This window comes from Schistocerca piceifrons, chromosome 3 (genome assembly GCF_021461385.2).
Source record: "Schistocerca piceifrons isolate TAMUIC-IGC-003096 chromosome 3, iqSchPice1.1, whole genome shotgun sequence".
NCBI classification, from domain to species: Eukaryota; Metazoa; Arthropoda; class Insecta; order Orthoptera; family Acrididae; genus Schistocerca; species Schistocerca piceifrons.
The window spans coordinates 842,377,150-842,392,335 of NC_060140.1; the positions used below are offsets into that span (position 1 = coordinate 842,377,150).

At 41.0% G+C, this 15,186-nt stretch overlaps 1 protein-coding gene and 1 pseudogene across 1 annotated transcript in view; one reads left to right on the plus strand and one right to left on the minus strand.

Annotated features, from left to right (window-relative positions):
• LOC124787849 (chromatin-remodeling complex ATPase chain Iswi-like) overlaps positions 1 to 15,186 on the plus strand; it is a 126,602-nt gene that overhangs the window by 94,266 nt on the left and 17,150 nt on the right. Inside the window, 6 exon segments of the mRNA XM_047254802.1 lie at positions 3,758 to 3,906; positions 4,914 to 5,026; positions 7,392 to 7,518; positions 13,354 to 13,467; positions 13,570 to 13,695; positions 13,779 to 14,030. Coding sequence (XP_047110758.1) covers positions 3,758 to 3,906; positions 4,914 to 5,026; positions 7,392 to 7,518; positions 13,354 to 13,467; positions 13,570 to 13,695; positions 13,779 to 14,030 — 881 coding nt within the window.
• Positions 2,101 to 2,218, minus strand: LOC124790856 (annotated as a pseudogene).

Genomic DNA, 15,186 nt, shown 5'->3' on the forward strand with positions numbered 1-15,186 from the left:
TAGTAGTTTGTGTTATATAATAAACAGATATTCCAAGAACACGTGTATGGCATAGTATATCATCATGTTATGTAGGTATTCCACACACAATTTTGAGCTTACTCGGTGTACACTTTACGGATCTGAGGGCAGCAACGTAGTTTGTCAAACCCAGTAATCTCAATAACCATCTCTACAAAGAAGAGTTCATCGTAACTTCATTTCAGCGGAGTAGGGTCAGTTACCAATTGCTGACCCATAAGATGCTACAACACACAGCTAACTTCACAAAATACAACTTCGCATACATGCTGCCTGTCTCTACTGACCGCGCGGTCTGAGGCATCTTGTCACGGTCTGCGCGGCTCGCCTGTCAGAGGTTCGAGTCTTCCCTCGGGCATGGGTTTGTGTGTTGTCCTTAGCGTAAGTTAGTTTAAATTAGATTAATTAGTGTGTAAGCTTAGGAAACTATGACCTCAGCAGTTTGGTGCCATAAGTCCTTACCGCAAATTTCCAATTGTCTCTACTGGTCTCAGCTGACGGCAGGAAAAGGTCGAATTCGGCATAGCATGCTTAGTGGTTTGCAGATAAAAGAGTATCACTAGTGCAGTAAGAGACCTTTAAATGATCTCTCATAGGATTGTGGTGTAAGAGCCCAAATATTTTCCTTGTAAGAGATATCACTATGAAGCTGCCCAACTATGGTTTAACTGAGCAACGTGGCTCATTACTGAGACTCTAGACTCAACACTCGGGAGCATGTTAGTTCGTATGTGTCCAACTGTCTAGATTTAGCTTCCCAGGCTTCTCTTACTCACTTAAGCCAGGTATTCAGATGGTCTCTCTGAAGAGGACATAGTTGATTTCCTGTACTCAGTCTCTAATGACATCATTATTGACAATATGTTAAACTTCGGTCACCCTTAATTTCTTTTTCCAACCGTGATTTATACAGATGTTAGCTCTTCACAGGTTCATATGATTTCCACTCCATCCATAAACAAACTTTGCTCTACTTATGAACTCTTCAGTGACAGTTAGGAATCTGAAAAATTATGGTGGAAAATTAAATTATTATTTACTAATTTTGTTGTTAAAATTGACTAAAGATGGACATAATGTGACTGTTGTAATTACCTACAAGTGTACATAGTTACTGGAGGTAAAGTGTATAGAAAATTATAAAATACCGGTGTTTTGTTACAAACCATGTAATTATTGTGCAAATTATATTAAATAAATGTAAATGTCATGTGACTAGGGCCTCCCTTCGGGTAGACCGTTGGCAAGTATTTCGATTTGACGCCACTTCGGCGACTTGCGTGTCGAAGGGGGTGAAATGGTGATGATTAGGACAACACAACACCCAGTCGCTGAGCGGAGTAAATCTCCGACCCAGCCAGGGTTGAACCTGGGCCCTTAGGATTGACATTATGTCACGCTGACCACTCAGCTACCGGGGGGCGGATGCAAATTATGTTATACATTAGTGAAAGATGTTGTGAGAACCTGAGAGAATTCTAGTCCTCCCCAAAATCGCTAAGTAGGTCAAAGTCTTCTATTCAGTCGATTGTCTAATTTTCTGGTGTGGCAGTAGAAGACAGCAATATGAAAGCTGAAATTTTTATTTCTCCATTTAAAAAACATTTGCACAGGGTGATAGTACAGACATACTATCTTGTGGCCATCACACAGACTCACATATGGAGGACATAGAAATGACATCCCTGGCGATGAGAAGCAACTAATAAAGCTGTAAACAAATCAAGTCCCCAGGTCTGGCTGGAATCCCAGTTTGACTTTACAGAAAATACTCTTTGTCTTTGATCCCTTACACACCTTGCATTTCTCGTGAATCTCTTACCCAGTGCAAAGTCTGACGCTACTGGAAAAAAGCGCAAGTGGTTCCTGTATATAAACTAAACTCCTCCGGACAGGCCATGAAGGCCCAAAGGTACCGACCAGCCGCCGTGTCATCCTGAGCCCACAGGCGTCACTGGATGCGGATATGGAGGGGCATGTGGTCAGCACCGGCCGTACGTCAGTTTCCGAGGCCGGAGCCATTACTCCTCAATCAAGTAGCTCCTCAGTTTGCCTCACAAGGGCTGAGTGCACCCCGCTTGCCTACAGTGCTCGGCAGGCCGAATGGTCACCCATCCAAGTGCTAGCCCAGCCCAACAGCGCTTAACTTCAGTGATCTGATGGGAACCAGTGTTACCACTGCGGCAAGGCCGTTGGCCCCCTGTATATAATAAGGGTAAAAGAACAGATGCACAAAAGTACAGACCAATGGCCTTAACAGTGATTTGCTGCAGAATTCTTAAGTATATTCTACATTCGGATATGATACATTCCCCAAAACAGAAAAACTTCTGCCCACAAATCAGCACAGATTTAGAAAGCATTGCTCAAGTAAACCTCGGCTTGCCCTTTTCTCATGATATCCTGTGAATCATGGATGAAGGGCAACAGGCAAATTTTCTGTCTCTAGATTTTTCAGAAAGCGTTTGACGTGATGCCTCACTGCAGACTGTCAATGAGGGCCCAAATAGATTCTCAGATATACGAGTGGTTCGAAGGCTTTTTAAGTAATATAGCCCAGTATGTTACCCACAACAGCAAGTCTTAGTCAGAGACAAAGCTATCATCAGGAGCGCCCCAGATAGGTTGAGCAGCGGTCGGTGACTATTTGGTGACGACATTGTAGTATATGGGAAAGAATCACCATTGAGTGAATGTAGGAGAGTACAGGATGATTTGGACAGAATTTCTATTTGGTGTGACGAAAAGCAGCTTGTTTAAATGTAGAAAAATGTAAACTGATGCAAGTGAGTAAAAATAACAACACTGTAACATTCAAATACTGCATTTAGTAGTGTGCTGCTAGATGCAGGTGAATGGTCAGCTTAGGCGAGTTCTACAGATATGCTCCATGAACTCAAATGAGAATTCATGGTGGGAAGAAGACATTCTTTCTGCAAAACACTATTGAGAAAGTTCAGAGAACTGGCATTTGTGGTTCATTGCACAAAGATTCTACTTCCACTAACATTCATCTCATGTAAGGACTGCAGAGACAAGATACAAGAAATTAGGGCCCATATAGAGGCATATAGATAGTTGTTTTTTCCCTCTCTCCATTTACGAGTGGAACACAAAAGGAGATGACTAGCAGTTATACAAAGTATCCTCTGCCATGCACTACTGATAGCTTGCAGAGTATGTGTGTAGTCACAGATGTCATAGAATAAATATTATCTTTCAATCTGTGTTGAATAACATTTTATGCTTATCATTGAATACATCACCAAAAGTAATCAATTTTTGCAATGTAACTGGATAGATAAAAAAAATCTACTCACAAAGTGGTGGCAGGAGAAAATACACATAAAGGTAGTGAAAATTGCATGCTTCCAGGGCCAGTGGCTGCATCTTCTGGCAGAAGGGTTGAAGAGGAAAGAAGAGGGGCGAAGAAAAAGGACTTATGAGGTTTCATTCTCATCCCATCTGGCATTCTGGGCGACCTTTCCGAACTCTCCACATTTCCTAAACTTCACCAGTCCTTTTCCTTCACGCCTCTTCCTTGCCCATACAACCCTTATGCCAGAAGAAGGAACCATTGGCTCCAAAAATTTGCGAATTTCATTATCTTTATGTGTGTTTTTTCGTGCTGCCGCTTGATGAGTAAATTTTTTATCTGTACAATTACATTACGTTAACATTGAATATGTTTCAATACTCACTTTGTGTTCGTTTATATGCATTGTTTTCTTTCTAGGCCGCCTGGTTGATAACAAACAGAACCAGTTGAACAAAGATGAAATGTTAAATATGATAAGACATGGTGCAAATCATGTATTTGCATCAAAAGATTCTGAAATTACTGATGAGGATATAGATACTATACTGCAGAAAGGAGAAGCCAAAGTGAGTTGACAGTGAAGATTCTCTAGTTGTTACTTATATAGTGTTAAGAATGCAGGTAGACAACATGACTGGCTAATAATTACCTGTGGGAGATGGATAATATCTCTACTCGGGACAGTAAAAAAAGTGTAGAACAGGGAAAAAATGAAAATCTTTGGTGAAGGTGGGGGAGGGCCAGTTTACCTAAACTCTAACAGTGGCATCTCCAGGTTGGAATACCAACAGTATTAGGAAAAGGATAAATTTCTACTCACCGTAAGGATGACATGTTGAGTTTCAGACAGGTATGCAGAAGAGACTGTTACACATTTAGTTTTTGCCCAAGGCCTTCTTCAGAAAAGAAACGACACAAGAGTCACACAAGTAAGCACACCTCACACAAACATGATGACTGTCTCTGGCAGCTCAGACTGGGCTCCGAGCTGTCGGAGATGTCTGTCATGTGTGCATTAGGTGTGCTTGATTATGTGACTGTGTGTGTTTTCTTTTCTGAAGAAGGCTTTGGGAGAAAGCTGTATGTGTAACAGCCTTTTTGTTATGCCTGACTGCAAATAAGGGTGTTATCTTTCCAGTGAGTAGCAACCTATCCTTTTCCTAATATTGTTGATTACCCGAACTCTAGGTTGAAAGGGACCCTTTTGTTTCGAGAGCAAGGGGAATCAATCCCCTTTACATATCTGAAGATGGAATATGAAGAGCAAAAAGTTAGGCTCAATATTTTCAGTTGTTGGGAATAGAAGTTTCACATCCTGGCCAACCATTCTGTCACCTTACAATTTTAAACGTTTTCTCTTTATCATGTCCTGCTTAGACAGTGTCATTTTTTTGTATTAACTATACATTGTAGTGTTAAGTTTTCAAATTTCAATTGTGTGTTAAATAGAAACACAAGGAAAATAATTTCTTTTATTCTTTCTTGGAATTGGACAGCAAAACCCATCCACATTACTTGTATTAGTGTTTAATGTAGATGTTATATACATTATGTGTCTTTCATCTGCCTGCAGACGGAAGAACTGAGGCAGAAACTGGCAGGCCTGGGAGAATCTTCTCTCCGAAACTTCACAATGGATACATCGACAGCGGACTCGGTTTACCAGTTTGAGGGAGAAGATTACAGGTTAGATACATTAGATGTTTGCTATCAAGTCTAGTACACAGTTATAATGTAATTGGATAGATAAAAAAATCTACTCGTCAAGCGGTGGCAGGGGGAAACACACATAAAGGTACTGAAATTTGCAAGCTTTCAGAGCCAGTGGCTCCTCCTCCTGGCAGGAGGCTTTAGGGGGGAAGGAAGAGGGGTGAAGCAAAAGGACTTCTGGGGAGGTTTAGGCTATTTTAAGCTCCACCTTTCCTGCCACCGCTTGTTGAGTAGATTTTTTTATCTATCCAGTTACAGAATATTTTCAGAGATTCATTATTTTTGTCAATATACAAAGGCAGTATGTTTTAGAATGTCCAGCTAGGTTGACAATTCCATTTTTATTATACTATTTCAGTGACTGGCTCTGATGTCTTCGCAGGCACAGAACTTGATGAAGTCAGTTGGATTCATCACCAAAATAATATGCGTAAAATAGAATTGTCACTCCTGCTGTAGACCCAGAAGCATAACATCCATCAGACATTCAAGAAAAAGCTCAGAAATTGATGTTTCATTAATTTGATATCATTATCAGATACTGGAATGACCTAGGCATCCAAACAATAATGCAGCATTATGATAGAGTAACTAAGTTACGGAAGACATAAATGGGATAGTGGAAAGTTCTTGGTAGAATATAAATAATGGAAGGAGTAAAGGCAATAACATGCCATGTTGGTGAGACATTGAGTGATTGATAGTCATATAAACAAGACTGGGAATGTTAGTAAAACTACATTGTCCCAGCACTGGAGCTCGAGTAAAAGGTAGTCAGCCCGGATAATGCGTCATGCCGGTGTGTGTGTGTGTGTGTGTGTGTGTGTGTGTGTGCGCGTGTGTGTGTTTATTATCCCTCCTCCTCCTCTCTCCCCGTACTAGATAGCTCTGAAGCATCATTTTCAGTCTCGTCCAATACGTGATTCACATAATTATATACAACCTTCCAAGTTCTGAAACACAACTTTTAGTGTCTGTTGAAGGATTACAGCAACATGGTGTTGTATGGTGGTGGGTGTTGTAAGCAGCATCCTAGAGGTACCTTTACAAGAAGAAGTCAGGTGAAGATAAATCAGGAGACCAAGTGGGTCGCAATCTCTTCAAAATGAAAAGTCTGACCTAGATAAGTCATGGTAATGTTGGTTGCATGAAACATAGCATTGTCCTGTTCAACCCATGTGTACGGAGCAGATTTTCAGCTATACAGTTTAAAATTATTATATGATCTGTAGATTAGACCCAATGTCCCGTTAAAATATGTGATGATTGACCTGCACAGCATTCCACACCAAACACTCATCTTTTGTGCATGAAATGGGTACTCTTACAGTGGATCTGGATTTCCTGTAGCCCAAATATGAGTTTTGTGCCTTTGCATATACAGTTAGTTGGAACTGTACCTCTTCAGACCAAAATGAATCATTGACCTTTTCCCCACCTGGAATTACAGATCAAGTGTGAACCACTGACAGAGAGCTATACTTTTTCTGTTATTTTCATGTAACAGCATGTGGAGAACAAGAACTGTGTAGAGCTGCGTCTTTAAATGCTTGTACAGTGCTTTGTAAGCACTGTCAGTGAAGAGACCAGGGTCATTATACAATTGTCATTCAGACTTTGTGGGAAGCTTGCACTTCAGTTAATTTTTCTAGTGTTAATACTTAGTCAGGCACTTCTGTCTCCATCACTGTGTTTCCTGTCTTCTGTAACTTGTCGTACAGGAGCTTGATGTGAATTTGTACTTCTGTGAAGTTACTCTGAGTCTCATTGTAACTGGAACATCTAATGTACTGGGTGACAATGGATACATTCTGGTGTAATGTATAATCTATTTATTACTTACTTAAGCAAGGATCATACCTGCAACAAAAATGAAACATTCTACCATGTGGTTGTGTCATTACTTAAACATTGTAACAATGGAAAGAGCAGATAGCCTCCAAATGCTGTCCACTGTTTTATAGTCACACAGTATCAAACTGAGAGTCCTACACTGTGGCTTGTAATTTGAAGCTCCACTGTGGCTCCTAATTTGAAGCTCTTCCCACTAAAACATGTTCAATCATTTCGATATATAGGTTCATCTGTAACATAAAATAGTGAACTAGTGCACAAATTGGTGAAATTTTAAGTCTCCCATTGGATCATCTTATTGTTATTTGGCAATAATAATCTAAAAAGTTTGTGATCATTTGTACTGGCCACAGATATATTTTTGTTAATTTGTATTCTCCTCTGTTGGTGAGCAAGATATACAAATATATGTGAAATGATTTGTTTTAAGACGATTTCTGTATATTCTTTACATATTTTTTGGAGACTGAATGTTTTTATATTTCAGAGAAAAACAAAAAGTTTTGGGAATTGGAAGTTGGATCGAACCACCAAAAAGAGAGAGGAAGGCTAACTATGCTGTGGATGCATACTTCAGAGAAGCTCTTAGAGTGTCTGAGCCTAAAGCTCCCAAGGCAAGTGTTTGAACTTCTTTTTTCCCCTATTCATGATCCATGTTTATTAGGGTGTGCTTATACTATACTAAGGAAATATGTTCTTTTAGGAACCATATTAATATTGTGGTAACTTAATACTAGGATTTCATTGTTAGCTATTATGTGACAAAAGAAGTTGTTGCTTCATTCCAATGTTGGTGTCACATGCTTAAAGGGTTAAAACGTTTCACCTAAAAACTAAATATGAAAGTAATTCAGGTATGGTGCTTCCAAATTTGAGTATTTTACATAAAATTTCTGTTTGCTTCTCGTCGTTTCAGAAGCAGGAGCAAGTATTTTGACCGTATTACATCTGGTTTCTTCCTTACGTGTGACACGCTCTTTTAATGTGATACAGCAAGAAGTTAAATAGAGTTTGATTCATCAGTTAACAGTATGCGAACTTCTGTGATGTGTGGTAGTTTATAATTCTGGTTTCATTATTAGAACTAAAATAATTTACAGAAAGCGATGCATATCTAGAAAGTTGAAGCATACATGACTGGTGTGCAGCTCTTGTGATTGAGAGCAATGGAGTGCACTGCAATATATGACCACATATACTGAAATAAGGACATAGCTAACATGTACAGTTCTTGAGTCCTCCATTTGGAAAACAAAGAACAAAAGCTAGATCTCTTTTAGCCCATAAAATTAGTAAACATCACGCACACAGTTCTTATTTCCTTTTAAATGATTAAACACAACTTTCCATCATTCCTGTCTTCAGCTTCACTTTCTCATCCGAGTAAAGTTCTCATACTGCCTGTAACATTTAACTCATCCAGTTTGGTTTGTAATTTCATGTAAATGTGTAAAACAATTATAAATAAGCTACAGGTTTGTGTGTAGATCTTCTGCAATTACATTACTCCATAAACTATGAAGGTTATTTATGTTAAAATGGTAGGTAATTTATTGGGAACAAATTACAGTTTATTTGCAGCATAATTTCTAATTTATAATCTCAAACCATCTCATTTGTGTTTTCTCTTTTTTAGCTTTAATGTTAGTGCTAACAAACCAAAATACAAGCAGTTGATTGAAGATAATGTCAGTCTGTGAACACTCAAATTTCTTAACAGTTTGATTGATACACTGTGTGTCATAACTGTTCTGGGCTGCAGTAGGGCAGGTCAACAACACGAACACTTTTTTTTTTTTCGTGGTCACAACAAGAGCATACAGTATTATCTTACGTTGAGGTTATATGGGTGGATTCTGTTCACAGCAGGTATCAAAAATGTTCCCTTGAACCATTATACTGAAAATACAGTTTAGCTAGTCTCAACTAAAGTTTTTAGGTCTGCTCATACTTTGACCTTTTACTTGATATTGCCTTAAAAGTACGAGAGAGAATTACCGTAGTAACATCCGCCCCCCCTTCCCCCTTCTGCATTAAAAGGGGGGAGGAATAGATAACTTACCAAACGAAAGCATTGGTATGTTGATAGACACAATAACAAACACAAACACACACACAAATTTCAAGCTTTCACAACCCACGGTTGCTTCATCAGGAAAGAGGGAAGGAGAGGGAAAGACGAAAGGATGTGGTTTTTAAGGGAGAGGATAAGGAGTCATTCCAATCCCAGGAGAAAGACTTACCTTGGGGACGGGTGGGGGTGGGAGGGGGACAGGTATACACTCGCACGCACACACACACACACACACACACACACACACACAAGCAGACATATGTAAAGGCAAAGAGTTTAGTCTCAACTAAAGTTTTTAGGTCTGCTCATACTTTGACCTTTTACTTGATATTGCCTTAAAAGTACAAAAAAGAATCTCGAGTTGCTTTCTAGTTCACCTTTATCTCTCCCCATATATTTTTATTTTTATTTTCATTTGAGCCTCATGTTACACTTTCCACATTCTAATACCATGTCACCCTCACAACATCCCCACAACGACCCCATTAAGCTTTGTTTACATTCCCTCCGCAAACATGCCTTCGCCCTAGCCAGATTACGCTCACATATTTTATTTACTCAGGCTTGTCTGACATTTGGCATTACCCCCAAAGGCCTCACACTTAAAGTTCCCATCTCTGGCTGTAACCCGTCTTTCCATCAGTCCGTATGCCAGTTCCAAACTGAACAATCTATAGCCCTCACCCACCTAATCCTTCACATACACATCAACTCAGCCAATGAACACACCCGTCAACTCCTATCCTTAATAAAGTCCTCAATCTTTCCTCTCCCACATCCACACCAGCTGTTCAGAGCATCCTCCTACAGGCCAACCGCAAATTAGAACAGCATGCCACCCTCCACATCAAAAAACTATTCAGTCTCCTGGTTTCCTACCTCCGGAAAGGCAACTCACTCACCCCCCACAACCTTTCCAGCAAACCTCAACCTCCTCTCATTGCACACAGACCCAGTCTCTCCCATCTACTCAATCTCCCACTTCCAGCTCCACTCCTCCCAAAACCTCAAAATTCTAATCAACACAATCTGGAACCACAACACCCCAATTCAGTAGTTAACCTTTCTTCCAAACCTCTCTCCCAATCCGAAACCTCTGTCCTATCCAAAGGCCTCACCTTCAGCCCTACTCCCAGATTCAACCAAACAGCCCTTGTCAAAGATTTACTGTCCTACAATCGTAGTCTCTGCTGGAAATATCACTTTGCCATGAAGAAAAATAATCCTGATCCTACTCCTAATGATCCAACTCCCCAAGACACTATCCAAATTGAACCCTGCCTGGAACAGTTCCGTCCTCCATCACAGCGGGACCCACCTCCTCTTCCTCAAAACCACCTTCTCCAAACCTTCCAGGAATTTCTCACTTCAAGCCTTGCCTCTCAATCCTTCTTGAAAAACCTCAATCCTACTCCCAACATCCCCACAGCTGAAGCCCAGGCTATCCGTGATCTGAAGGCTGACTGATCCATCGTCATTCTTCCGGTGGACAAGGGTTCCACGACCGTGGTACTTGGTCTTCGGGAGTATGTGGCTGAGGGACTGCGTCAGCTTTCAGAAAACACTACATACAAAGTTTACCAAGGTAATCCCATTCCTGATGTCCAGGCGGAGCTTCAAGGAATCCTCAGAACCTTAGGCCCCCTACAAAACCTTTCACCTGACTCCATCAACCTCCTGACCCCACCAACACCCCGCACCCTTACCTTCTACCTACTTCCTAAAATTCACAAACTCAATCATCCTGGCCGCCCCATTGTAGCTGGTTACCAAGCCCCCACAGAACTTCTCTCTGCCTACGTAGCTCAACACCTTCAACCCATTACATGCAGTCTCCCATCCTTCATCAAAGACACCAACCACTTTCTTGAATGCCTGGAATCCTTACCCAATCTGTTACCCCCGGAAACCATCCTTGTAACCATTGATGCCACTTCCTTATACACAAATATCCCGCACGTCCAGGGCCTCGCTGCGATGGAGCACTTCCTTTGACGCTGATCACCTGCCACCCTACCTAGAACCTCTTTCTTCATTACCTTAGCCAGCTTCATCCTAACTCACAACTTCTTCACTTTTGAAGGCCAGACATACCAACAATTGAAGGGAACAGCCTTGGGTACCAGGATGGCCCCCTCGTATGCCAATCTATTTATGGGTTGCTTAGAGGAAGCCTTCTTGGTTACCCAGGCCTGCCAACCCAAAGTTTGGTACAGATTTATTGATGACATCTTCATGATCTGGACTCACAGTGAAGAAGAACTCCAGAATTTCCTCTCCAACCTCAACTCCTCTGGCTCCATCAGATTCACCTGGTCCTACTCCAAATCCCATGCCACTTTCCTCGACGTTGACCTCCATCTGTCCAATGGCCAGCTTCACACATCTGTCAAAAAAAGCCCAAACTCTTTGCCTTGACATATGTCTGTGTGTGTGTGTGTGTGTGTGTGTGTGTGTGTGCGTGCGTGCGTGTGTGTGTGCGCGTGCGCGTGCATGCGCATGCGCGTATACCTGTCCCTTTTTCCCCCCAAGGTAAGTCTTTCCGCTCCCGGGATTGGAATGACTCCTTACCCTCTCCCTTAAAACCCACATCCTTTCGTCTTTCCCTCTCCTTCCCTCTTTCCTGATGAAGCAACCGTGGGTTGCGAAAGCTTGATATTTGTGTGTGTGTTTGTGTGTTTTTTATTGTGTCTATCTACCAGCGCTTTCCCGTTCAGTAAGTCACAGCATCTTTTTTTAATATATTTTTCCCATATGGAATTTTTCTTTCTATATATATTTTAGTAAAGGGAAAGAATACTGTTCATAACCAATGAAGTCCTCCTAGAGCCTAAAATACTATTTTGTTTCTATGTCAATCAGTATAAACTTACTTTTAATATTTCCTAAAAGTGAACTGACAACCTGCATTGTCCATTATTTTTCAGAAGCAAAATAGTTATCAATGTGTGTGTCATTTGGTGACACAATACAACATTTTAAAGGTGGATGCTGATGACTGTGCTTAATTACTAGACAACGAAGAGCAGTACACTGAGTTAAAAAGTGTTGAAACTCTCAGTGGTTTTAGGATGGCTATTGGAGATCAATGTTTGTTGAGAGCAGTATTGTCAGTTGAAGGGTTTAATTACACCACTATTAACTAAATGCAGAAGTAAAAATAATCTTAATTAAATTGGTGTACTTAGTTTCTTGTAATGGTGCTGACTTTCACTTTATCAATATAATAGAAGGAAACATTCCACGTGGGAAAAATTATATATAAAAACAAAGATGAGGTGACTTACCGAACGAAAGCGCTGGCAGGTCGATAGACACACAAACAAACACAAACATACACACAAAATTCAAGCTTTCGCAACAAACTGTTGCCTCATCAGGAAAGAGGGAAGGAGAGGGGAAGACGAAAGGAAGTGGGTTTTAAGGGCGAGGGTAAGGAGTCATTCCAATCTCGGGAGCGGAAAGACTTACCTTAGGGGAAAAAAAGGACAGGTATACACTCGCACACACGCACATATCCATCCACACATACAGACACAAGCAGACATCTGCTTGTGTCCGTATGTGTGGATGGATATGTGCGTGTGTGCGAGTGTGTACCTGTCCTTTTTTCCCCCTAAGGTAAGTCTTTCCGCTCCCGGGATTGGAATGACTCCTTACCCTCTCCCTTAAAACCCACTTCCTTTCATCTTCCCCTCTCCTTCCCTCTTTCCTGATGAGGCAACAGTTTGTTGCGAAAGCTTGAATTTTGTGTGTATGTTTGTGTTTGTTTGTGTGTCTATCGACCTGCCAGCGCTTTCGTTCGGTAAGTCACCTCATCTTTGTTTTTATATATGACTTTCACTTTATGTATAAATGTATGTAAATCCACATGTAGTACAGCCTTCAAAGTTCCCACACGTATCATAACATTTAAAGCTCACTCCTCAGCTCCTTGTGCTATTGCCTCACTCAGCCCACATGGGTACAGTTGAGAATTGTTACTTGCGTGCCTTCAAATTGAGGCACAGCAGATTGTAAATTACTGGAGAGTTCACAGGCATCTTCCTGTCACAGCATATTTGTGAAAGTGTGTCACAGTTGTAATTTATTAGGGTATTTATGAAACTTGCCATTGCTTTTGTCATGTGTGTGTAACCCCCCCCCCCCCCCCCCCCCCTCCCCGGAAAGGGCATTGTGGAACATATCACAGTTCACTTTTTTAAATGTATGTAGTAATGGATTGTATGCATAAAAATAGGAGAAGGCATCAGAAGTCTTTGGATGTAGACATGGTTGGACATCCAAAGGTATGCTGTTTCCAGTATTTGGGGTTTTTGTTCCTAAATATAAAATTGTTCACCAAGCAACAACTGTTTCTTTCTTGTGTCCGTAGGCTCCTCGGCCTCCAAAGCAGCCAATTGTGCAAGACTTCCAGTTTTTCCCACCACGTCTCTTTGAATTATTAGATCAAGAAATCTATTACTTTAGGAAAACTGTTGGTTACAAAGTAAGTAAATACCCATAACTCATTGCTTGAACATTTTTCTGCACAGTAGTTGCTACTTGAATTGGTGTTTCATTAATTAAATTTTGGTGCAACTCCTGAAAGGTTCCAAAAAATCCAGAATTAGGATCAGATGCCTCACGCATCCAGAAAGAAGAGCAGAGGAAAATAGATGAGGCACAGCCACTAACAGAAGAAGAAATAATGGAGAAAGAGAAACTTCTTACACAGGTAAAGTGCTTGGTTGTAACCCACTGATAAGTAGCCTAGGTTGACACTACGGCAAAAAATAAACCAATTTACAATTGCTACAGGGATTCACAAACTGGACCAAACGAGATTTCAACCAATTCATTAAAGCGAATGAAAAATACGGAAGAGATGATATAGAGAACATATCAAAAGAAGTCGAAGGAAAGACTGCGGAGGAGGTTCTGGAGTACAGTCAAGTATTCTGGGAACGGTGTCACGAGTTGCAGGATATTGACAGGATTATGGCGCAAATTGATAGAGGAGAAGCTAAAATACAACGGCGTGCCAGCATCAAGAAGGCTCTAGATGCAAAGGTAATTCATAAATTTGTATTTCCACATACTGTGTAATCTACTGAACACTGCATTGTATTTCAGTACTTTGAAGGAAATACACCTTTGATTACATTTTCTTCATGGTACAATCTTTCTAATCTCAGTGGTCGTAAATGCCTGGATTCAGTAATTACAAATACGAGAAAGTGAAGTGGTGGGCTTTTCAAGATTCAACTGTATTTTTACTGTAGCATTCAGTCCAAAAACTTGTGATGCAGCGGCCAATGCTGGTCTATTCTGTGCAAGTTCGTTGATCTCTGGGTGACTGCTGCACCCTGCATCCAGTTGAACCTGAATATTGTATTCAAGCCTTGGTCTCCCCCCCCCCCCCCCCCCACATACCCTCCCTCCCAGTCCACTCTCTGCTTCCATTACCAAAGTAATTATTCCTTGTTGGTGCAGGAGCTCTGAACTTCAGCATTCTTCTGTAACACATTTCAAGAGCTTCTATTCTCTTCTTGACTCAACAGTTTACAATCCACATTTTATTTCCATAGAAGACTACACTCCAGATGAATACTTTCAGAAAACACTTCTGCATGTTCATATATTTCTCTGGACCCCCTCCATAGCTGAATGGTTAGCATCTCTGCCTTTGGGATCGAAAGACCTCGGTTTGATTCCCAGTACCACCTCTCTCTCTCTCTCTCTCTCTCTCTCTCTCTCTCTCTCTCTCTCTCTCTCTCTCTCTCTCTCTCTCTCCCCCCCCCCCACTCCCCACTCCCTCCCCCCCTCCCCCCCTCCCCGCTCCTCCCCCCCCCTCTTTAAGAATGTCTGGAATGGGGTCCACTTAGCCTCATGAGGCCAAATGAAGAGCTGTTCGGATAAAGAAGCAGTGGCATTATAGGATTCATCTACTGGAAACAATGGCTTGAAGAATTGGTGACATGCTGATCATGTGTCGAAGGATAGTAAATCCTTTTACTGCTTTATAGGCAGAAGACAGACTTTTGGAACAGGCCTGAGGCCTAATCTTTGAATGATGTTTACATCACATAGTTCCCTTTTTCAGAAAGCCTTTCTTATAATTGCTATTCTCTGTTTTATGGTCTCTTTACTTCAGACCCCAAATAGTGAAACTCATCTAAAGCTATTAGTTTCTGATTTCACAGTATGGCCTGACTTAATTAAGTTA